Source organism: Staurois parvus, unplaced genomic scaffold (genome assembly GCF_062004578.1).
Source record: "Staurois parvus isolate SC_StPar_1 unplaced genomic scaffold, SC_StPar_1.0 ptg000151l, whole genome shotgun sequence".
NCBI lineage: Eukaryota > Metazoa > Chordata > Amphibia > Anura > Ranidae > Staurois > Staurois parvus.
The window spans coordinates 17,838,702-17,861,865 of record NW_028317947.1 but is presented as its reverse complement, the minus strand read 5'-3'; the positions used below and the strand labels follow the sequence as shown (position 1 = coordinate 17,861,865).

The window sequence follows — 23,164 nt, the reverse complement described above, 5'->3', positions numbered from 1 at the left end:
TTTCCTGGAAATTCCTAGTTCTCCTTGCTCAGAGATTTTGGTAGTTTTTGAGCTACTGACCTCAAACCTTCGCTCATAGTTTGCATGCTTGTAGTGCGTCAGTGGCTCCAAATGTTTTGAAGCCGGAGGATCTATAAGAGCTCATTCAGATTTATTTATTTATTTCAGGTACTTATATAGTGCAATCAATTTACGCAGCACTTTACATATATTGTATATTACATCAGTCCCTAACCCTCAAGGGGTGTACAATCTAAGGTCCCTAACTCACATTCATACACAGACTAGGGCCAATTTAGACAAGATCCAATTCGTATACCAGCATGTCTTTGGAGTGTGGGAGGAAACCGGAGTACCTGGAGGAAACCCACGCAGTCACAGGGAGAACATGCAAACTCCAGGCAGGTGGTGCCGTGGTTGGGATTCGAACCAGCGACCAGTGTACTGCCAGGCGGAAGTGCTAACCGTTTAGCCACTGTGCTGCCCGATGAGTGGAATAGGGGCGGAGAGGTCAATGTCTCTGGATGCAGCAGAGCTCTGTGTTATAGCTGCACACAGACTTGACAAAAAGCTGTAGCCAGTTTGTATGCAGCCAGAACTGGCATCCCTGGACCCAAACTGTGTCCATAGCAGACAAACGAGATTTCCCAGAGCACAGGGCTCTGAGGAAGAGGCAAGTCCTCGAAACGCGTCAGACTATTGGATGTCTACATTCCCCATTACGGACTGTTACTCAGCGCGGTGTTGACCCAGCTGTTCTTATATGACGTGCCTTGACTATATTGTCTTTTGTGAGTAAAACACCTACTTTATTTCTTATTAAACATTTTTTATGGTAATGCACTAGGCCTGTGCACCCTCTGTTTGTTCTTTCCTCATTCAGAATTAGTTTTGAACCTTTTTGAGCCAAGTTTTCATGTCGAACATCATTACCTGACCTTACAAATGCAATTTTGACTTGACCACAAATGCCCATAGACACCCTCCAAAATCTCATGGAAAGCCTTCCACAACGGTTGGGGTGTGAGGGAGGTGTCCGCTTCATTTTGGTGCTCATGGTCTTGGGATGGGACATCCTACAAGCTCTTATATGTGTGATCAGATGTCCACAAACTGTTGCCCAAATAGTGTACATGAGGGACTAGACTTAATGTTGCTTACATTGCCTAAACTGTGTACCAAATAGTTTCTCAAGTGGCAACCCAAGAGAATTATATGCTTGCAGGTCCTAGCCTAGTCAAAATGAAGAGGCTGAACCAGACTTTTTGTATCGTTATAGTACCCTGAATATAGGTCTGAAAGTGCTAAACTTTGTTACACTTGGAAATGCCTTAAGTGGCGTGTTCTTCACTATAAAGTGATATATAAATAATAGGCATGCTGGCGTGTCCAGTGTACAAGGTTGTAAGGGGGAGAGGGCTCATGGTACACTTATTGCACCCAATGGGGGTTCAATACCCAAAGTGTTCCTAGCCTTTGCACTGTCCTTTGAGCTGCAGTCGCGCCTGTCCTTTGAGCTGCAGTCGCGCCTGTCCTTTGAGCTGCAGTCGCGCCTGTCCTTTGAGCTGCAGTCGCGCCTGTCCTTTGAGCTGCAGTCGCACCTGTCCTTTGAGCTGCAGTCGCACCTGTCCTTTGGTGCTGCGACTCGAAGGCAACCTATGTATGCCAGCACTGCACTGCTTTCTGAAGGGATCAGGTGCAGTGCTAATAAGACCAGGATAACTACGCAAGTAACCAGTCCCGACAAACCATTCCAAATAATAAAACCTAGTCAAAAAAAATATGAGGCTTAAAATGTCAAGGGATATGGGGCACAGATGTTTATTGGGTGCAAATCAATGGATGGCGCTGATCACATAACTGCTCACACAAGTGTTTACACACGTTCGGTGCATCCAGAGTTGGCATTTTTTGCCACATGTATGCTGCCACGTAACCTAAAGTGGTGTAGAGCCTTTTAAATGGGGGCCCAACTTGTAACCTTGCACAAAGGCTTTCTACATTCAGAAAATGCCTCTGGTCAGGCTTTGGGTACCAACCTTTTCGATACTGTAAAGGTAGGTCTTTAATTGAAATGTCAGAATGGCACAGGGCATCGTTTCAGATTGGAGGCTTAGGGCATTCTGCACGCTTCCCCCACTTACGTGACACTGAAAATTGTAAAACCAGGCTTACAGTCATGAGTATTGCTGTTTGGAATTGCTGTCCTCTTGTAAAATCTATTTTTTTTTTCCCTTTACCACACTCCCATCCGCCTCCCTTTTTTTCTTTTTTTTTTTTGCCTTTTCTGCTCAGCGTTCAGACTTTTGTACACACTAACTGCGAGGTAGCTAAGAAGGTCACAGTCCACAAGAGCTTGAAGAATGCCTGTTTATAAGAGAAATACAGGGGCCACCACTGACACACAAGTAGGTTCACAAAGCCAACTCTCACATTTCTCTCAAGACAGGTTACCTGTGAATACATGAAATAACTATATAGGAACTGTTGTTTCTGCCCGAGGTTTTTGTAATTAATTCAGGACTTAAACATACTTTGATCCACCTTGGACCAATGTAACTATATACCATACCTGGACGATGCTGCTGGAAATCACAGACGTATACACCGCTACTCCAGTGATCTCCACTTTCTTCTGGGTCCTATTCCTAACGGCTGCTCTGCTGCATTGTTAACACAGGTGGTCGACTGGTCAGCATTGACACCATTAAGAGCATGCAAATGCAAAGTATTCAAAAAACTGATCACCTGCCCAGGTCTATAACTGGCTTTTTAAACCGTGAACATGGAGGGCGTCACTATGTGAAAGATTCAAAAAAATAGAGATATCCAGTTCAACTTGCCAGCCTACCCCAGTCTAATCACGGCTATTGTCGGCAAGGAACATGGATATGTATGACTTATCAACAGAGGGGGATAAGAAAAGCCAGTTCAATCTGCCAGCCAGTTGGCCAACTATCAAAAACCAAATTAACCTATCTAGAAACATGCGTTTAAAAACAGGGGTTTAGTTAGCACACATTTGCAAATACATACGTAAGCCACAGAGCCATGTCACGGCACCCTGAGTATCTGTGGTCCTAACTCTATAAATCTCGAGAGTCCTCCAGTGATCTCCACTTTCTTCTGGGTCCTATTCCTAACAGCTGCTCTGCTGCATTAACACAGGTGGTCGACTGGTCAGTATTGACACAATTTAGAGCATACAAATGCAAAGTATTCACTGATTGGATAAGGTGAAAAGTGTCACATCACAGCTCCATCTCGTCCAATCAGAGAACCCTTTTCATTCAGAAATGCAAAGTGTTCTCTGGCGCTGAGCAGCTGTACAACTTGGCACAAGACCTGGAAGCAAGTGGAGATCACTGGAGTAGCGGCATCAGCGTTACTGATTTTCAGCTTCCAGTGGTAATAGCCAGTTATGTGATCTATATAGTTACCTTGGTCCAAGGTGAGCTATGTATAAAATACCAGTGTCTGGAATTATTCCTGAAAAGCCTCTGCACCACACCGAGCAATGCACGTGGTTGCAGGGCTTTTGAAGTGTGGCCCTATTCCCTCGAATGAGTTGTGTTTGGCGGTACTGCCTGCTAAATGCAACATGGGGTATCATTTTTGCACATATGCACGCAAGAGTGCTTCTCTACAGGTGACTAAGGGGCTGATGTAAACACAGCGGTTGATTTACCAAAACTGGAGAGTGCATAATCTGGTGCAGCTCTGTATAAAAACCAATCAGCTTCCAGGTTTTATTGTCAAGGCTTAGTAGAACAAGATGAAGTTAGAAGCTGATTGGCTACCATGTACAGCTGCACCAGATTTTGCGCTCTCCAGTTTTAGTAAATCAACCCCTTATTTTCAGGTTCTTCACAAGTTGCATTTAAAAAATCCATGTTTTTATATGCCAGAATCTATTGGTGGGTTTTCTTTGATCTCCCGGGAGTTCAACATTGAACTCCAAGACCCTGGGGGTTTTGAGCTGAAAATGTTGTTGCACTCTCTGAACAATGCAGGCCTGAATAAATGTAAAAAGATTAATTCTGTAGGCTAATTGTTGAAATCTGGCGCTATTGAGCAGTCTTTAATATACAATTCTAGTCTTTCTGAATACACAGTAAATTCAGTGTACAGTTGATGTATTCTCTAATGCTGGATACAGCTGTGACTGTTACACTAGAAATGCCAAAATGCTCAGCATTATTATCCCATCAATATACTGGCGTATGATTAGAGTACGTTCACAGTGATTGACTGCTTTGCACTTAAAAACATAAAGCGTATTTTGTTAATTTGAACCCTTCACCTTTTTTCAAGGGTGTCCAAACTATGGCCCTCCAGGTGTTGAGGAACTGCAAGTTCCATGAGGCCTTGCAAGACTCTGGACATCCACATGCAAGACATCCAGAGGCAGAGGCATGATGGGACTTGTAGTACTTCCAACAGCTGGAGGACCATATATGATAAAACTGTAAAAGCGAGCGCTATCCAATCAGCAGCTGAGCACTCAAGGTAACCAACACAAACCTTACAATAAAATAAGTAAAATAGTGAAACGCTAAAACTATGATTCAACAGAAAAAAGAGGATATTAAACAACAAACTGATAATGTAATATAAATAAAAGTTCAATATGAATGACAGTCTGTGTGAATATAAGGTGCCAAGTAACTGATTAAAATTCAGTGGTGGTGCTCCAAGAAATACGCTAAGATTACGCACTCACCAGATGCGTAATATATATACGCATTAAGTATCATATCCAGGGCCTCCTCATCAGGTAAAGGTCTGGTCAGGGGCATAGGTAATCCTCCCTCAGGGTTATGGTCAGCAATGCCCAGTAACAGATTAAACGGATCCAGATAACCAGAGGTCCCTTTTTAAAGGATGGGTAGGTGAGGATGCCTGCTTACAGGGAACTACCAGAGGTCCCTTTTTAAGGGATGGGCAGGTGAGGATCTGGAGGTAGGTAGGAGCTGGAGGACCATAGTTTAGACACCCATGCCTTTTTTTGGTTCTTTTGAGAACTTTGCCGTTGTTATTGATGTCCTGTTTAGGATGATATGTTTTCTAGTGCACACAGGAGGCCTTTACCCATGCTTGCTGCCTAGGCTGGCTCATAGTTGTTTAGCTGGAAGCCTGCTCATCTGAAGGTATGCCAGGGTGCCATCTTGCATTTTACACTAGAAAGCCTCTTCTCCCACTCAGTGCATTGCCCTTCTGTATAGGTATTCAGAGACCGTTGCTAGAATTAAGTTCTAGTGTTGCTGGCATTATAAGGGTCCTTTCAGATGGGCAGTTGACTTCTTCACCGCAAGAATCTGCAGCAGAGAAACCTCGGCAAGCAGTGGCATGGCCAGATATGTACCTTGTACAAACAATGGTCAGCACCACTTTCGTTTACATGTGACCAATAGGGGCTCTGACTAGCCCTGTGCACAGTTCGGGTCCAAGCCTGGCACCTCTGGCTGAGGCTGAATGTCTGGTTTGAGTGTGGCCATAGCACAGAGTACTACTGTAACCAGAGGCAGCTTTTAGCCACATCTAAACACAGAAGCTTTTTTTGCCCATCTGAATGAGGCCTAAGAGTTGCAACATAAGTCTTCGTACCTTCTTTCTTGTAAATTCTATATACATGGGAATGTGTATGTTGTACCAATCGTGTATGTGTGACACCAAGTAAGTGTATTACACAAACAAAAAGAGAGCGAGAAAATCCCTTTGAAATCCAATCACACAATGGAAGACAATGGTCTTCCATTAACAATGACATTGCAGCTTTGGGAAAAGTATCTTGTTGCACTTCTGAGACTTTCATTATTAGTTCTTTGTTGCATGCTCTTGCTGATGGTTATCAGAAAGCCGCACTCTTTTAGCATTTCATCTTGCCAGCTTCATGCCACCTGGAAATGCCTCCTGGCCATTATGCATAAATAGTCACGTAAGACCCAACTCCACCCAATCCCAGGAACATTGACTCCAAACAAGTATTTACAGAGCATTTATGAATAAATAGTTTCCTGAACCCCTTGATGCAGCCTCGAGCTCCCGTCTGTGATTGAGTGCAGATCTTACTGGGAATGCTTCCTATGTTACACAATATCTGGGTTGCTTAGTGTTTGTAGAACACGTTTCAGTTGCATTAAAGCTTATTAAATGGTTGCTTACAGCTACAGAATTCATATTAAGACTTGTGTTTACCAATCCCAGACAGAATCTGAAATGTTTTAGGGCTCTCAATCATATTAATATAACTAGTTGTATTCAGTCCTGCCATTGAAGGTCCTTGTTAAGGCTTTGGGACACGCACCCGTGGTAAAGTCTACAAGTGCGGGGACACATTGTGCAGGCCTACTCCATAGTTGTCGCCATCAGGTCCGCTTGGCAATGATATGCAGCCAGTGCATGGAAGTGCGCAGAAAATGGCTGGAGGATGTCAGCAGTACAGAGTTGCAAAGTATGACATGTGAAAACCACATTTAATAAACCAAAACCTCTGGTGATAATTTGACACAGTGCTTTGGAAAACAAAATGTTGTGCAGTTATGGTTTACAGCTTCTAACCCCCGGTTCACATCTGTGCGGGTGGTGCCGCTGCGGATCCACATGAAAATCCGTGCAGCCGCACCACCCGCACACAGAGAATTGCGGACCCGCGGGCGGGTGCCATTAGTTCTAATGGCACGCCACCCGCACTGGAAAACGCAACCGTACTGGGAACCGAGGTTCCTGTGTGGGCTGCATTTTCCAAAGCAGTGCAGGGACTTCTTCCCTGCGTGTCATAGGCACAGGAGTCAATTCAAATGAATGGGCTCTCGTGCCCGTGCAAAACGCGTCCCACATGGCCGCAAAGATGTGAACTTGTACTTTACCCATTTAGAAAGCTCTTGTGATGTAGAGCTTACAGGGCTGCAAAGTCTCCACCTCTCATACCTGGAAATACCGAAGGCGATGTCCTTTCGGTTAGTGTGTATTCCCTTTATTATTATTATTATACAGTATTTATAAAGCGCCAATAGTTCGCTCAGCGCTGTACATTACAAAGGGGGACAGAACATGTGACAGAACAATACCAATACAATGCAAAACATGAGGGGATTGAGGGCCCTGCTCTTTGGAGCTTACAATCTAGGAGGGAGGGGATGGTGGTACAGGAGGAGATAGCTGTGGGGGATGGAGTGGTAGGAAGAGTGGAGGAGGTCGGCAAGTTAGCAGGGGGTGGGGTAGGCTTCCCTGAAGAGATGGGTTTTCAGGGTGCGCCTAAAGGAGAGGAGAGTAGGTGATAATCTGATGGGTTGGGGCAGGGAGTTCCAGAGGATGGGTGACACCCTGGAGAAGTCCTGGAGGCGAGCATGGGAGGAGGAGACCAGGGAACTAGAGAGAAGGAGGTCTTGTGAGGAGCGGAGTGTGCGTGTTGGGTGGTACTTGGATATTAGGTCGGTGATGTAGTTCGGGGCAGTATGGTGGACAGCTTTGTACATCAGTGTTAGGATTTTGAATTTGATCCGTTGCGCAATCGGAAGCCAGTGGAGGGATTGGCAGAGGGGGGTGGCGGAGATGGAGCGGTTGGAAAGGTGAATGAGTCTGGCAGCCGTATTCAGGATCGACTGAAGCGGGGATAGCCAGCGGCGAGGCAGGCCAGTGAGGAGGGAGTTGCAGTAGTCGAGTCGTGATATGATGAGGGAGTGGATGAGCTGTTTGGTGGTTTCTGGAGTTAGGAACGTCCTATATGTTGTAGGACCTTTGCTCTATCCTTCAGCTTCACCTCCCAGTTAGTTGTGTGGACTTGGCCTTTAATTTTTGGACATCTTCAAATGTTTGCACAAGGGGTTTAAAGAAAACCTTTAAAAAAGAAAGATCAACATTTTAGAAAGAAAAATCACAGAATCTAGAGGATAACCATGCCATGACATTTTTTCCTTTAAATCTCCTGGTCCCAAAAACAAACCCCAGATTGCGAGCACATTGAAGCCATCTGTAAAGGCCGATCCCAAACATCTTGGAAAAATAGACGCCTTAGTTGTTTTAATTGTGGAGTGGGTGGCTGAGTTCACATGTCGTGCACAAACACAATGTGTACGCAGGAAATCGAGCCAGCTGCCGTGTCCTCTCAGTCATCCCATCCGGGGGGTCTTAAAGTGTGCTTGTCAGCAAAGGATAGGGATGGGAGCACTTTTCCTGGAGGATGCGCTGTTAATGTACAGCTTGGTGACCTTCTATGGGCAGCTAATCCCCCCCTCTCTGGTATTCATCTCTGGAGCACTGAATAGACTGTATGGCAGTTGAGTTGCCAGTACAATGTGCATTTAGAGCAATTATGAGATTTTTGCCATTGTTATGCAGCTAATATGTTTACCTTGGGGACGAATTATAGATGCAGTCACTGTAGCACTAGGTTCTACATCCTGCCTATTCATAATCCTAATGGATATTGATCAGGAACAACAGCCATATGGGCTGCCTATGCAGCTCAGTTATATTGAGATTTGATTTAGAATAACCTGTTCTGACATACTGCATATTCCACCATTGTATGGATGATTTAAGTTTAAAAAAAAAATGCAAGAGCTTATGGTTTAGTCCTCGTGCACACTGGTTTATTGTAAAAGGCTGTTTCTCCTGACAGGAGTAAATCAGTGTTGAAAACTTACCTAGGCCGCGTTTTTTTTCAAACCAGTTTAGCAGTGTTTGGGCGTTTTATTTCAGTTTGGAAAGAATATTACCGTATTTTTCACTCCATAAGACGCACAGGTTTTAGAGGAGAAAACAAGAAATTCTGAACCAATGGACTGGACATAGTACAGGAAATGACCAGAGACTGGATATACTACAGGAGATGACCAGAGACTGCGGACACAGTACAGGAGATGACCAGAGACTGCGGACACAGTACAGGAGATGACCAGAGACTGCGGACACAGTACAGGAGATGACCAGAGACTGTGGACACAGTACAGGGGATGACCAGAGACTGCGGACATACTGTACTACAGGAGATGACCAGAGACTGCGGACATACTGTACTACAGGAGATGACCAGAGACTGTGGATGTACTACAGGAGATGACCAGAGACTGTGGATGTACTACAGGAGATGACCAGAGACTGTGGATGTACTACAGGAGATGACCAGAGACTGGGGACACAGTACAGGGGATGACCAGAGACTGCGGACACAGTACAGGGGATGACCAGAGACTGCGGACACAGTACAGGGGATGACCAGAGACTGCGGACACAGTACAGGGGATGACCAGAGACTGCGGACACAGTACAGGGGATGACCAGAGACTGCGGACACAGTACAGGGGATGACCAGAGACTGCGGACACAGTACAGGGGATGACCAGAGACTGCGGACACAGTACAGGGGATGACCAGAGACTGCGGACACAGTACAGGGGATGACCAGAGACTGCGGACACAGTACAGGGGATGACCAGAGACTGCGGACACAGTACAGGGGATGACCAGAGACTGCGGACACAGTACAGGGGATGACCAGAGACTGCGGACGTAGTACAGGAGGTGACCAGAGACTGCGGACGTAGTACAGGAGGTGACCAGAGACTGCGGACGTAGTACAGGAGGTGACCAGAGACTGCGGACACAGTACAGGAGGTGACCAGAGACTGCGGACACAGTACAGGAGGTGACCAGAGACTGCGGACACAGTACAGGAGGTGACCCGAATCTTGACAGGTACCCGCTCCCACTTCCGCTGCAATCGCCTAGGCGATCGGAAGCGGACGTTGTCCTCCCTCCCTGTAGTCTTCTGGGACACGTGACCGGTCCCAGAATACTACGGGGCCATTTACAAAGTGCAGTGCTTCTCGCGCATGCGCAGTGGGCACCCGGCTGTGAAGCCACAAGCTGTCACAGCCGAGTGCCTACACTGAAGATGCCGGGGCCAGGGACAGAAGATGGCCGGTGAAACCAGCGGTGATGAGGACACCGTTGGACCGAGGAGCAGGTTCTGCTGCACAGAAGAGCCGAGCGGCCAGCCCGGCGGCGGGGAGAATATCGTTGCGGACGCTCCATGTTCGCTCCATAAAACGCACCGACATTTTCCCCCATTTTTGTGGGGGGAAATGTGCATCTTATGGAGCGAAAAATATGGTAACTTATTCTTGCTATTGAAATGAATAAATGCTGAAGTCCTAAATGTGCCTGGTGTTTAGATGCGTTTAGCAGTGTCAAGCAATTTTTCTGCCAAAATTCTGCTGCTTCAAGACACACTGGCAGTGGGGTTTTTCCTACCTTTAAACTCTCCTGCAAACGCTGCTAAAAGCCTGTGTATGAATGGACACTTGGCTAACATGCGAGGGACTTTCAAAGCCAAAAAAACAAACTGCTAGGAGCAGCTGTAAAAACGTCCAGTAAAATGTGAGTAGAGGTTCCCTTTGCTGTACCCTGCATACCAAAATATGGACGCAGTGATATTGACAGCTAAAATATCCCTCCTGATTGTGGATGTAATTAAAGTGTCTAAAGCCAAAATCAAAACTGCAATATATTGCAGCTTACTAGTCCTTGATGTGATGGTTACGTTCATTTTCTATTTTCAAGCTTCTTTTGCTTTATTTTCCCCTGGCAATCCTTCAAATGACACCCTTCCTGTCTCTGGTGACTGTCACTCCTCCACTGATCTATGGAGGAAGCCATGGTTGTTACCCTAGACCAGTGATGGCGAAAGTGCCAACACTGCAATGAAACCTGAATATCGAGCTTTTGGTTTAGAAAAAACAACTCGTACAGTAGTGCAAACTAATTAACAGTACAGGGATGACCAGAGACTGCGGACACAGTACAGGGATGACCAGAGACTGCGGACACAGTACAGGGATGACCAGAGACTGCGGACACAGTACAGGGATGACCAGAGACTGCGGACACAGTACAGGGATGACCAGAGACTGCGGACACAGTACAGGGATGACCAGAGACTGCGGGGACAGTACAGGGATGACCAGAGACTGCGGGGACAGTACAGGAGATGACCAGAGACTGCGGGGACAGTACAGGGATGACCAGAGACTGCGGGGACAGTACAGGGATGACCAGAGACTGCGGACAGCACAAGAGATGACCAGAGACTGCGGACAGCACAAGAGATGACCAGAGACTGCGGACAGCACAGGGATGACCAGAGACTGCGGACAGCACAGGGATGACCAGAGACTGCGGACAGCACAGGGATGACTGCTGACCTTTGGGGAGGGAGGGGGAGCGGGTACCTGAATTTGACAGGTACCCGCTCTTACTTCCGCAGAGTTTTTTTTTTTTTATCTTACCTGTTCCTTTATCCAGCCGCGCGTTGTCTTCCCGGCTTCTGTAGTGTGGGCGGACAGCCGGATGCCCAGTGCGCATGCGTGAGAAGCGCTGCGCTTTGTGATTGGTCCGGCGGCTTCTGGGATCTGTCATGTGTCCCAGGTACCGCCTTACCATTCACAAAGAGCAGTGCTTCTTGTGCATGCGCACTTGGGACCCGGCTGTCACGCACACTACAGCCGGGAAGACCGCGCGCCGCTGGATTCTCCTGGCGTGCCCACAGATAAGGCTCGGCGTGCCGGCTGTGGCACGCGTGCCACGGGTTCGCCATCACTGCCCTAGACTGCTCTCCTGATATGGACTACAGACATGTCCGTTTTCTCTTCATTTCCATGGCATGGAGGGCAGATCAATTGGTGGTTTATAAGAAGATAGCTAGGAAGGACAATATTCTGCTCACAGGGACCAGGACACTGCATTACTGGAAAGATCAACAGGTTTATTCTGTATTTGTTAAGAATCTTCTCTGCTTGGAAAAAAAGGCAGCCATCAATTCAAAGGACTGTAAGCTGCAATAATATTGCATTTTTGATCTTGGGTTTAGTTATCCTGTAATAATTAACAACCCAACTTTCCAAACCCAGACTAACTTCCCTTATACAGCTGCGACTCATTCAAGTGTGCACAGTAAAAAAAAAAAAAAAAAGACATTAATTGTTTCAATATACTGAGCATATGGTACTTCCATTTTTGATGAAAACCCTTCAGCGGGAGTTCTGTAGATTGGCCATAACTGGTTAAAATCTTATCGAAGTGCCAGTTATAACCTTCATTTCTGTTTTTTGTGCACGTTCAAAATCCATCACATGACTTTCCATCAGACTACATGTCCTAGCAACCTTGGCACAAGTACACATGGGTGTAAATGGTCTTAAGAGAAGTATGGACTTATAAAAAAAAAAAAAAAAAAGAAACATTTATACTTGCCTAGGTGGATGCAGCATCAGATCTATGTTGTATCTGTCCCCCACCAGCTCTGCAGTGAGAACTGAGCCAACAAACACCATTGATCGCTCAGTACTCCTCCTGCTCTGAGCAGAGACGTGTGACTGTCCGTCTCCAGCTCTCTGCTATGCCCATCCACCGTACACTGGATTGCTGGGCTATGGAGGGGGCAGGGGGGTTGGCTCAGGCTCGCCTGATCGCTTAGAAGCTAAGCTAGGTGCTGCTCCAGGCTTCTGAGTGAATCCCAAACGTATGGTCAGGATCTTTTCAGGGCCTGGAACAGCTGGGTGACGTCACCCAACAATGGACTTTAGCTCGCTGTCGACTGAAAACGGGTCGCAGGAGTGCAGAACCAACTGCACTCCTGTGACCTGCAGAAGTATAGCTAAAATTGATTTAGCTATACTTCTTTTTAATAGTAGTAGAAGTGCTACCAGATGGCTAAAACTGTGGGTACTTGTAAGGCCTTTGTAGAGCTGCCTCTGTTACCTGAAGCTGTTTACTTTGATGGGGCGGCACAGTGGCTTAGTGGTTAGCACGTCTGCCTTGTAGTAAATGTGTCATGGGTTCGATTCCCAACCATGGCGCCTCCTACATAGAGTTTGCATGTTCTCCCTGTGCCTGTGTGGGTTTCCTCCGGGTGCTCCGGTTTCCTCCCACACTCCAAAGACATGCTGGTAGGTTAATTGGATCCTGTCTAAATTGGCCCTAATATGTGTATGTATGAATGTGAGTTAGGGACCTTAGATTGTACAAACCCTTGAGGGTTAGGGACTGATGTGAATGTACAATATATATGTAAAGTGCTGCGTAAATTGATGGCGCTATATAAGTACCTGAAATAAATAAATGACCATCTGTCAATCAGGCTGCCCACAGACATAAGATGGTGGTCACCACACGTTTATATCATGTAAAAGCTCCATAAACAGTAACATTTTCTACTGAAGAGTGTTCATTCACAGTATATGTCTGAAGGTGCCAGACAGAACCAGGCTAATGCATCCAGGTCCTGGAATTGTGCTACTGATTCTTAGGATGGTCCTGTAAATATCATTCTCTGATGGAAAATGTGTTAACGTTCCAGCTTTATAATGTCTTCTAGGAAAAATCTTCTCTATGCATTATCTTAGTTAAAATTTCCCATTTCATCACAGTGCAGTCTCATGTCTCAATGTAGGCTTGGGGCTCATGGCCAGTGGTTTCCCTTTTATTTCAATGGTGCCATGTAGATGACAATTCTGTGGCTCTTTTGACGTGCTTTGTTTGGGGTTTCTCTGGACCCAGTGGGGTTTATTTACTAAAGCTGGAGAGTCCAAAATCAGACTCCCTTCTGCATAGAAACCAATCAGCTTCTACCCTCAGCTTGTTCAATGAAGCTTTGGCAATGAAACATGGAAGCTGATTGGTTTCTATGCAGAAGGGAGTCTGATTTTGGACTCTCCAGCTTTAGTAAATAAACCCCAGTGTGTCCTATTGAAATGCATTTGTCCTGAAGGCAAAGCAGGCCAAGGACATCCTTTTTGCTGCAATTTGCATTTGGGGTCTACTGCATTCAAATGTGATAGCCATGGTTTGACAGCAATGTCCTTGTACACAAGGCCTTTATTATTATTATACAGTATTTATATAGTGCCAACAGTTTGCTCAGCGCTGTACATTACAATGGGAGACAGTACAGTAACAATACAATACACGAGGGGTTCGAGGGCCCTGCTCCTTGGAGCTTACAATCTAGGAGGCCTTTATTTAGAGTAGCTAATGGTCCATGACTTTTGTGATGCACACAATAAAAAAGATTATACAGCTGGTATACACTGTCATGTAATGATGTCATGATGTACTTTTGTAATCAACAGTGCAATTAAAGTCAAATTCCATCATTTTGTGCGCATGCCTGTGATCCTGTCCTATACAGTAAAAAGGGAATCTCCCCCCTTTTGCGCTCAATGCAACATTCATTTTTCCCTTTAGCTTTGTCCATTATTGTAAAGTTGTTTTGCAGATATTGGTCCTAAGAGCTAACTCTTCACTTTTTGAAGTTTTCATTTCTCAGTGTCTCTGCAGCACTTCCTTGAACGTCTGGAATCTTAAATTTGGGTTACAATATATCCCTGTCTATTGAGTAGGGGCCAGAATTTGCTTTTTAAATAAATGTTTTATGAGAAATCCTGATTCTCTGGGGTTAATCCTTACATTTCTTTGTTCTTTCTGTGTGTAGGGTAATCACTTTGACCAATATGAGGATGGACACTTGGAGATTGAACAAGCATCTTTGGACAAGCCCATTGAATCGGTAAGACTGTGCATTTTGGTCAGGCTTCATATTTTTGTATCTTTCTTTTTGTTTACTTGCCCACTGAGACAGACAGACTTTAGAAGATGTAGGAGTCCAGCTTAAAGCAATCATTGGTGGTTTTTTATTTCTTTTTCTGGATTTCTTTTAATTTATTTTGTTTTATTTTGCTTTTGCAATCTGTATAACAACCTTACGAATTGAAAAGGCCCTGCAATATCCAGCAGGCCTTTGGAAGTCAAAGGGCAATGTGTCCTGGCCCTTTGCATGAGAGGGTAGAAGCGTACTCCATTGTATTCACATAGTCTAGAGAATAGGTGGTCTTTATAAAGCCAGATTTGGCACCATCCACCTGTTTGTTTAAAGTGGACGTGTCAGCCACACACAGGACAGGTAGCCGTCTTGGAAGTTTAGGCAGTATTCATTCTGCACTTTTTGTAGAAGTCAGTGTTTTGACTAATGCAGAACCTAAGCTTACAAGTGGTCATCTTCTTGGTGTGTGACAAGTTACAGGTCCACTTTAAGTGAAATGCACATTGAAGCTCAGCTGGGACTTGCAGTGTCTTAAACTGTGGAGGTGACTAAGGTTCATTTTTGGTTTTATCTGTATGCAGTGCCTTACAACTTTTTTTTGTTTTTCAGTCTTGTGTAACAAGACGAAGGTGGACCTGCTTTTTTTTTTTTTTTTTTTTACCGTAAGTTTGCAAAGAAAGCTGATGTAGAAAGGTAGACCCCAGTTATAAAATGTATGAAAGTATCATAAAATGAATTTCTCTATTCCAGTGCCCACCTCTCCCGTTCCATAAAGGCTAGGCAAACCATACAATGTTTTTTCCTCAGTTTCAATGCCACTGAGGGTGGTTAGGCTTCAACTTTTGATAAGGTCACCCGAGACTTTGCAGCATTGGGTGGGCCATTCTGCAGGCCATAAGATAATTGGTGCTGTTACTTGGGGGTAAGATCAAGTTGGGACTTACACATTAGCTGTAAGGCAGCCCGTAGGGACATCACTTTCAAATCTTTGAAATCTTCAAGTAGAGTTGGGCAAGACTTAAAGTAAAACTCTATTGTAAGAAAATTTAGCTTGAGCACTTTGTTGAATAATGGCTCTTATGTGTGTCCGAAGTACCACAAATCCCTCTGGTAACACCACTGGAAGCTTATGAAGTTTTTCAACTTCTAAAGGAATGAAAAGAGCAGGCACAGCCCTCTCCATCCAACCACTCAGCTCTCTTGGCCTTAGTTACTGATCACCAGGCTGAGGACTTGCTAAAAAGTCATGGTTGAGGAGGGGAAAAGTACCTTCTAAAAGAACAATACTGCAGCTTACCGTTCCAGCTGTTTTTGTATAGAAAGTTTTCTCTCTTGCAGAGCTACAAGATCTGGTAAAATTATTAGCGTTCTGTCATGTCTGGGTTTGTTGGATGCCCGCATCCACAGCTGAGCGCTCTGGTTCTACACACCAGCTACCACTATTTAGGGACACATCAGTTGCATAGCATCCAGCGGGTTGAACCAGAACCAGAAAATGCAGGCAACTGATGCACCCAGTGTTTATCAGAATGCTAGTGATTCTACCAGACCTTTGTAGCTTTACAAAAGAGGATTTGAATCTGCAGCTAGGGCTGGCCGCATGCAAATGCAGGCTGTCTAGACTTTTGTACTCTCCAGACATCCATCCACATATCAAGGCACTTTTCTATTTGTATAACTCCTCCAAAGAGCCAGCCCAGTGTTTGCATTAGGACACAGAATCTTGAGGGAATGCTGTGATATTGTCAGGAAGCTATGCACAGTCCCTCCTACCAGCCATGATCTACCTGTATTGCATAGAGAAACAGGCCAGGTGATAGTCACTGGGTCTTTAATAAGGTATGTCCTCAAAACGGGAAGGTTTCATTAAAAAATTAATAAGATGTATTCGTTTTTGATGAAGGGGGAGGGAGGAATCCGAGATGACAAAATATTGTCAAATTAAACTTCAGCTTTAATATCAGAGCTAAATTCATGCACTCCTAGGCCTCATGTACACTGCTGCTCCTAAACGTGAGTTTAGGAACTTTTTGTGCTTTTTTTTTTTTTGCCCAAAGCCCCTGAAATCAACTCAGTAAAAGCCTAGGGGGTTTATTTACTAAAGCTGGAGAGTCCAAAATCAGACTCACTTCTGCATAGAAACCAATCAGCTTCCAAGTTTCATTGCCAAAGCTTCATTGAACAAGCTGAGGTTAGAAGCTGATTGGTGTCTATGCAGAAGGGAGTCTGATTTTGGACTCTCCAGCTTTAGTAAATAAACCCCTATGTGCCTATGTACAGGGGCAGTTAAACGTCCATCTCCTGAGCACAGAAGAATCACGTTCAGGAGAGGATTATTTAGGCAAAAAAAAAAACCACCGAACGTGGCAAAAACGCTAACTGCATTTAGTGCTTGGGTGTTCATTTCAATGGCAAGTACCATTGAAATGAATACACGCCCAAGTGCTGAACGCAGTACCGCGTTTACACACGGCAGTTCCATTGTACATGTAGCCTTATGGTGCCTTTTGTTCAGAACCATGTTCATCCTAAATAGGTTCATAGTTATAAATGTTTACTTAAACTTCAGTTCCCAGTAATCACAACTCTTCATGACTGGAGGACAACATTTTCTACCCTTCTTAATCTTCTTTGGCTTTGCAGCTTAATATTGACAAATCCTCTTCAAACCATAACTAAGAGCGAGGATTCAGGACGCAGGGTGGTAACCCATCACTGTGCCAGGTCTGGTCTTCTAGCATTGTTCAAAAGCTTGTTCCCACTTCTGTGTTCATGTGCATACGTTTTCACGCACAGCCTGTCCATATAAAAAACACTCACAATGTGGTGAGGATTAGCAGAAAGCTCCTACCATGGTCACTTTCCTGCCACGTCTGTACAACCAGCTAAGCAGCAATGGGCATCTCTACCCAGTCGTAGGTCTGTGTCGTGTTTGTGTGTGTGTGTGTGTCTGTGTGTAGATGGTTTACAGAACTTTACACAACTTTGGCCCTATCTGGCCTTTCTCTTCCACAGCAGTTGATCCCAATATTAGCTAAGCTGCTCATGACCTGGTTTGTATTGCACGCTCTGCCTTTTTTTTTTTTCCTTTTTATATTTCTTTTTTATATATATATGATATACATTTTTTCCTTTTTTTATTTTTTCCTTACGTTGTTCACTGCTGGAGGGTTCGGAGTGGTGGTGGTGCTGCTCTCCCCAGCAGTGAAGGTTTTAATATTCTAGGACTTCTTCCCTCATCTTTCCCTTACCCTTCTCCTTTATGTTTTGGTCCAGTGAACACCACGTATATCTTTGTGTGTATATATTTATATAATCTTCCCTTTCTCTGCTATGTGCTGGCATGTTGCTAGCTAAAGTGCGCACAAGGTAATGCTGCAGGGGAGGGTACCACTGCACTTGGAGCACTAGTGTAGAGACAGACAACGTTTAGTAAGTTGCCTATTGTTTGGAAGTACTGGGTCTCTTGGTTCTTGGTGTTTAGTGAAATATCAGGGTGTTTTTTTTTTTTTTTATTAATAGGCCCCCTATGTTTTAGCAAAGGCCAGGAATGGTAATGTTTTCCCCTGCTAGTTTGGTTGGAGGATCACTTTGTGGAGTAATATTATAGTTCGAAAGCAGCCCATCGTCTCTGGGTCCTACCTGCTCCTCTGTTGAACAGATTTTAGGGTATGCTAGGTTTTTCCAGGTCTCTTTCAGAGGAACACTTTCTTTACACAGATTTTTAAAAGACATACGCGTTATTAAAAACTGAAAAATCAGCACAAGGGGCATAACGTTCAGTTAATATGTGCTCCTTGTGCTGATTCTTTGTGTTTTAGGAGAAATCTTAATCTTTCCTACCCACCCCACTCCCTTAATCTTCTGGTGTGGCAGGGGCCAATACAACTATAGGGCTGTCAGGAACCATCATCAAGACAGCTCAACTATGCCTGCACTTTCCTGCCGAATCTGCCATTCATAGAAGCCCAACTACAGCTTTTGTGAATGACACAGGATCTCCGGAGTTGTCGTAGCTATCAATCATCTGCTTTTTCCCTATTCAAAGATCCTGTGTCATTTGTAGAAGCTGTAGTATGGCTTCAATGAATGGCAGATTGAGCAGGAGAAGGTGAGCATCGTCATGTTCTCTCCAGAGCTCCTGACAGCCCTGGATTAACCCGCCCGCCTCATTGGAAGACTATGGTCCCCAAAAAGTGGCCAACAGGTTTAGCATTATGTTTAAAAGATCCGTTTTGATTTGATAAACTGTTCCTTATGTTTATGAGAACAATGGCTCTTAAGAGTGACGCATTTATGTCCATAAGTCACTTTTATAATACTAGATGACTGATAATGGACAACCTTGTTGTTCAAGTTATGTAAAGGTTTCACGTTAGGCAAGGTTATGCGTTGACTGCTACAATAAGATAACCTAGCAGTTAAAGATTCAGAAGTATCAAGATCTCTATATCCACGGTGGCTTTTATATATGTAACTCTTATATTTTCATAAAGGTGTAGAATGAAGCCTGGCAAGTTCTTTTAAATGAAGCAGTAGAGGAAGGCTGGATAGGTTCTTCGTCATGTAGAATATCAAGGTTTTTCCGTTTGCAGGGTGTTTAGCAACAGTTGGGTGTCTGGGGAGTTCAGGCAAGGATAAGGTTCCTGAGGGAGTGTTAGCCGGCCTCTGCAGCAATACCTGTGGGGAAGAGTGTGGTGTTGGGCTATGGTAGATCTCTGGGAGTCTACAGATTCTAGCCTTGCACTTCCAGGTGAGCAGCCAAGGTATAAATGATGTACTTGTCACGGTCATTTTGTAATTTTTGGAGTCTTTACTTTCTACCTGAACAGTACTGTACAATTAGTGACCAAATTGTGTTCTTATATAAACATCACCCTTGCAGCATCTGAAAGTATCTGAATAGTCTACTTTGCAGATACATTTTTTTTATTTTAAAAAAAGAATTAAATGATTTGAACTTGGAGTGGTGTGAATATGGGTGTCTGGGCTGCCTTTAAATGCATTTCCTCAGTATGGCATCCCAGGAAAATCTGTGCTGTTTTAGCTGTGGAAAAAGCAGAACTTGCACGTTCCCGTGGAGTGCATCTGGCAGGATCTGTGGACTCTGAGACTGCCTGGGTCCAGCTTGGCCAACGTTAACCCTTCCCCTACCGGAAGGTTCTTGAAACGAACCAAGCCATTGGCAAGTGAGAAGGGTTACTTACTGGCGCCAAGTTGGGCGCCGCACGGCATAGCCTGACTCAACAACTTCCTCTCTGTCCGGCCTTGGTGGTGTCAACTTGTAGTGAGCTGCAGGGCTTGGTTTTGAGGGGCTGGTCGGGGCCTCTCAGCCCTGCAAGTATGCATGAGATTACCACAGTGAGCATTCAGTTCTTAATACGGAGCACGCTGAGCTGAACTTAACACCCACTCAAGAGCTGGTGGAGGTGGACTGATGAGAGCAAAATAGAGGTGGTACATTATGGTATCTTTTCACTGGCAGTCTGATAGTCTTTTCTTGTGCGTGCCCCATACTCCGACAGATGTCACTAGGCCCATGTTCCTCACTTCCATTCCCCCTGCTGATCTCATGATCGGTGGTATATCTCTAGTCACCCCAGCTAGCGACCCAGACCTTGTCAGTTTAAATGTTTTGTTTTTAAGGCACACTTCATAAAAGAAAATCTCTACAGGGCAGTCATCTGTGTGCTTTTTGTTTCTTTTTTAGTGTGTAGTAGTGATCTCTATACCATATATCTGTATGATGAACAGTTGAGTTACTACCTCTATTTTGCCCTCAATATTTTGGTAACAGGTGAATAAAGTACTGCTCTCCAGCCATACAGAAAACACATAGACTGATCGAACAGGGTGGGTTTTATCTGCTGGAACTTGTACTTATGAGCCTTTATTGCTGCCCCAGCCCTCATGTGAAGAAGTTTTGTATATAGACTATACAAGAGACTGTTACTGTATATAGTGAACAAGTCCAGTGGTCAGCAAAGTCTCAGTGAGGATTGACACCATCTGCTTCATAAAGAGTGAATCCAAACATGCCCAGGAACTGCAACGAGCTTAGACAGGGTGTGTGTCATGGCAGAGACATTTTGGTACCTTTTACGATGCCTCAAGGTGTCAGCAAGGTGTCAGTGGGTAATGACCAACTTTGAATCTAGCAGAGGTTTAGGCAGTGGTGCAGCTGCAAAGGCTTGTAAGTATGCGTCCTCAGCAAGGGTTTTAATGGCTGGATGACTTTTCTTAGCAGGCACTGCTCTTGACTGGCTCTGTAAGTGATGCCAATGTCTGCCAAGTGCATCCATCACCCCCTTACCAAGTGCCATCTTCTCTCCGTTTTTTCCTTTTTAACTTCTTCATTCTTTCCCATTTCCTCTCCTTTTTGCCCCTCTCCTCTGTAACCCCCCAGCACTTAGCCCAGCCCTCCAGTTTACAATCCTTCATATTACTTTGTCTATGCCTTTTCATTTCACTTCTCCTGCTTTCATATCTCTATATTAAGCCTTTTAACTTGCAAGCAGTGGCTTGGTGACAATGCAACAACAAAAAAAAACATTAAAATAGAAAAACCAAAAAAATCTGTGTTTCTTACTGTGTTACATTTAATTGTTCCTTTGACAGCCCTGTTTTTAAAGCCAGGTTCGTATTTCCACTCCACTTGTATTATCTTTTGGAAACTAGCAATGCTTTCCCCATTTTGTCTGTCTTTTTTTTAACCTTTCTTGTAGAAAGCTCATAGTGATTTTTTTTTTCCCCCTCTTACCCAAGCAGAGTGCCTCCCCTCCCCTGAGCAGCCTGGTCACACCCACTTTGCCTTTTGCGCCGTAGCGCTCTAGTGAGGTTTTTGGCTGTGGTCCATTTCGTGTACTACTATATTTTATTTGCTTTATAGGTAGCCCATAGTGTAAGTTTGGATTTTCCACAGCAGAAAGTTTCCCAAATTGCACCATCATCTTTCATATAGGTCCAACACTATTTTCCTTTACCTAAAGCGACACAGATCATGGGCAGTTTTCTACAACACGTTTTAACAGTTTTTTTTTTTTTTTTTTTGTAAAGCAGCAAATCAGATCCCGGCAGTTTTTGTGCATTATAAAGGTGTTTGCCACCCTGTATAAAAAAAAAAATAGCCACCCAATTCCAATGAGTAACCTTGTTGGCCATTGGGATACTGTGATTGCACGTGGAGATGGCAGTTTGGCATGGCTTAGTCATGAAGTCAAGAAAGTCAACTCCTTGGTGACAAAGGGAAAACGGTTTCATGCTGGTACATAAAGTAGGGTTTTCTAGCAAAACGTGGTGCCTTTTGATTAGCACGGGTTTCTAAAGTTTAAAACGGACAGGTTTACATTTAAGCATGTACCTGTAAGCAGAATTCGTATTTGGTCAGTGGGCTGATCATAATCTGGATTTGGAGTTCTCTACCCATCGTCCATTGTTGCTTTTGTTTGGGTGGATATGGATAGCCTGTCAGTACAGCTTTACATTGCTTTCCAAATCCAGTGTAGAGATGCAAATTGGTGATTTGGCTCCTATTTCTGTATTATTATTATTATTATTATTATTATTATTACATCGAGTTTATATAGCGCCAAAGGGTTTGCTCAGCGCTGTACAATAGAGGGGGGGACAATACATGGCACAGTACAACAATAACAAACAATGTACGAGGGGTAAGAGGGCCCTACTCTTTCGAGCTTACAATCTAGGAGGGAGGGGGTAAAGGTACAATAGGAAGTGGCTGAGGGGAATGAGGGGTGGGAGGAAAGAGGGAGAATGGCCGTTAGGTGAGGGTGGGGTAGGCTTCCCTGAAGAGATGGGTTTTGAGGGAGCGCCTGAATGTGAAGAGGGAAGGCGACAGTCTGATGGATTGGGGCAGTGAGTTCCAGAGGATGGGGGAGGACCTGGAGAAGTCCTGCAGTCGTGCATGGGAGGAGGAGACCAGGGAGCAGGATAGGAGGAGGTCCTGTGAGGAGCGAAGGGTACGGGTAGGGCGGTACTTGGGGATCAGGTTGGTGAGGTAGTCAGGGGCAGTGTTGTGAACGGCTTTGTAGGTCAGGGTTAGAAGTTTAAATTTGATGCGTTGGGAATTGGGTATTGTCTATCCATTGCTGGGGTTTTGCACAAGGCCCATTTATTTCAGTGGAGGGGTAAGATGGGCAGTAAGGGATGAAAGGTGATGCAAAGCCCTCTGCGTAGATCACTCCATTTAATATAGTGAAGTTTTACTAGCAGTCCTAGAATTGTTTATTTTTTCCCCGAATTGGCTTCCTTAGAGGCGTGACCTTTAGGATGAAGCTAGCCTGCACATTAGACTGTTGCATCGGCTTATAGCCAACTCTTTACCCTAGTTATCATTCCACAGTGTACACAGTTTACATACAGCTGGCACTGCCACTGCTGGTTTACAATGAAAAGCATTCAAATAGCCTTTTAATACAAATCTCTCTTTTGGCACGCGGTACTACCACTTGTGTTCATTAAGTGTATAAATAGCCATATATGTTAGACACTGTAATATACAAAGGGCACGAAATTGCATTTACATGAACCAGTTATGTGTGC

General features: G+C 44.6%; 1 protein-coding gene across 4 annotated transcripts in view; it reads left to right on the top strand.

Annotated features, from left to right (window-relative positions):
- Positions 1-23,164, top strand: part of GPATCH8 (G-patch domain containing 8) — a 91,379-nt gene that overhangs the window by 34,037 nt on the left and 34,178 nt on the right. For 3 of the 4 annotated variants that reach the window (XM_089674560.1, XM_089674559.1, XM_089674558.1), the window contains exon 2: positions 14,495-14,569. In XM_089674560.1, coding sequence (XP_089530686.1) covers positions 14,495-14,569 — 75 coding nt within the window. Of the gene's footprint in view, positions 1-14,494; positions 14,570-21,221; positions 21,239-23,164 lie in introns of those variants that run through there. The other variant, XM_089674561.1, reaches the window with a different exon arrangement.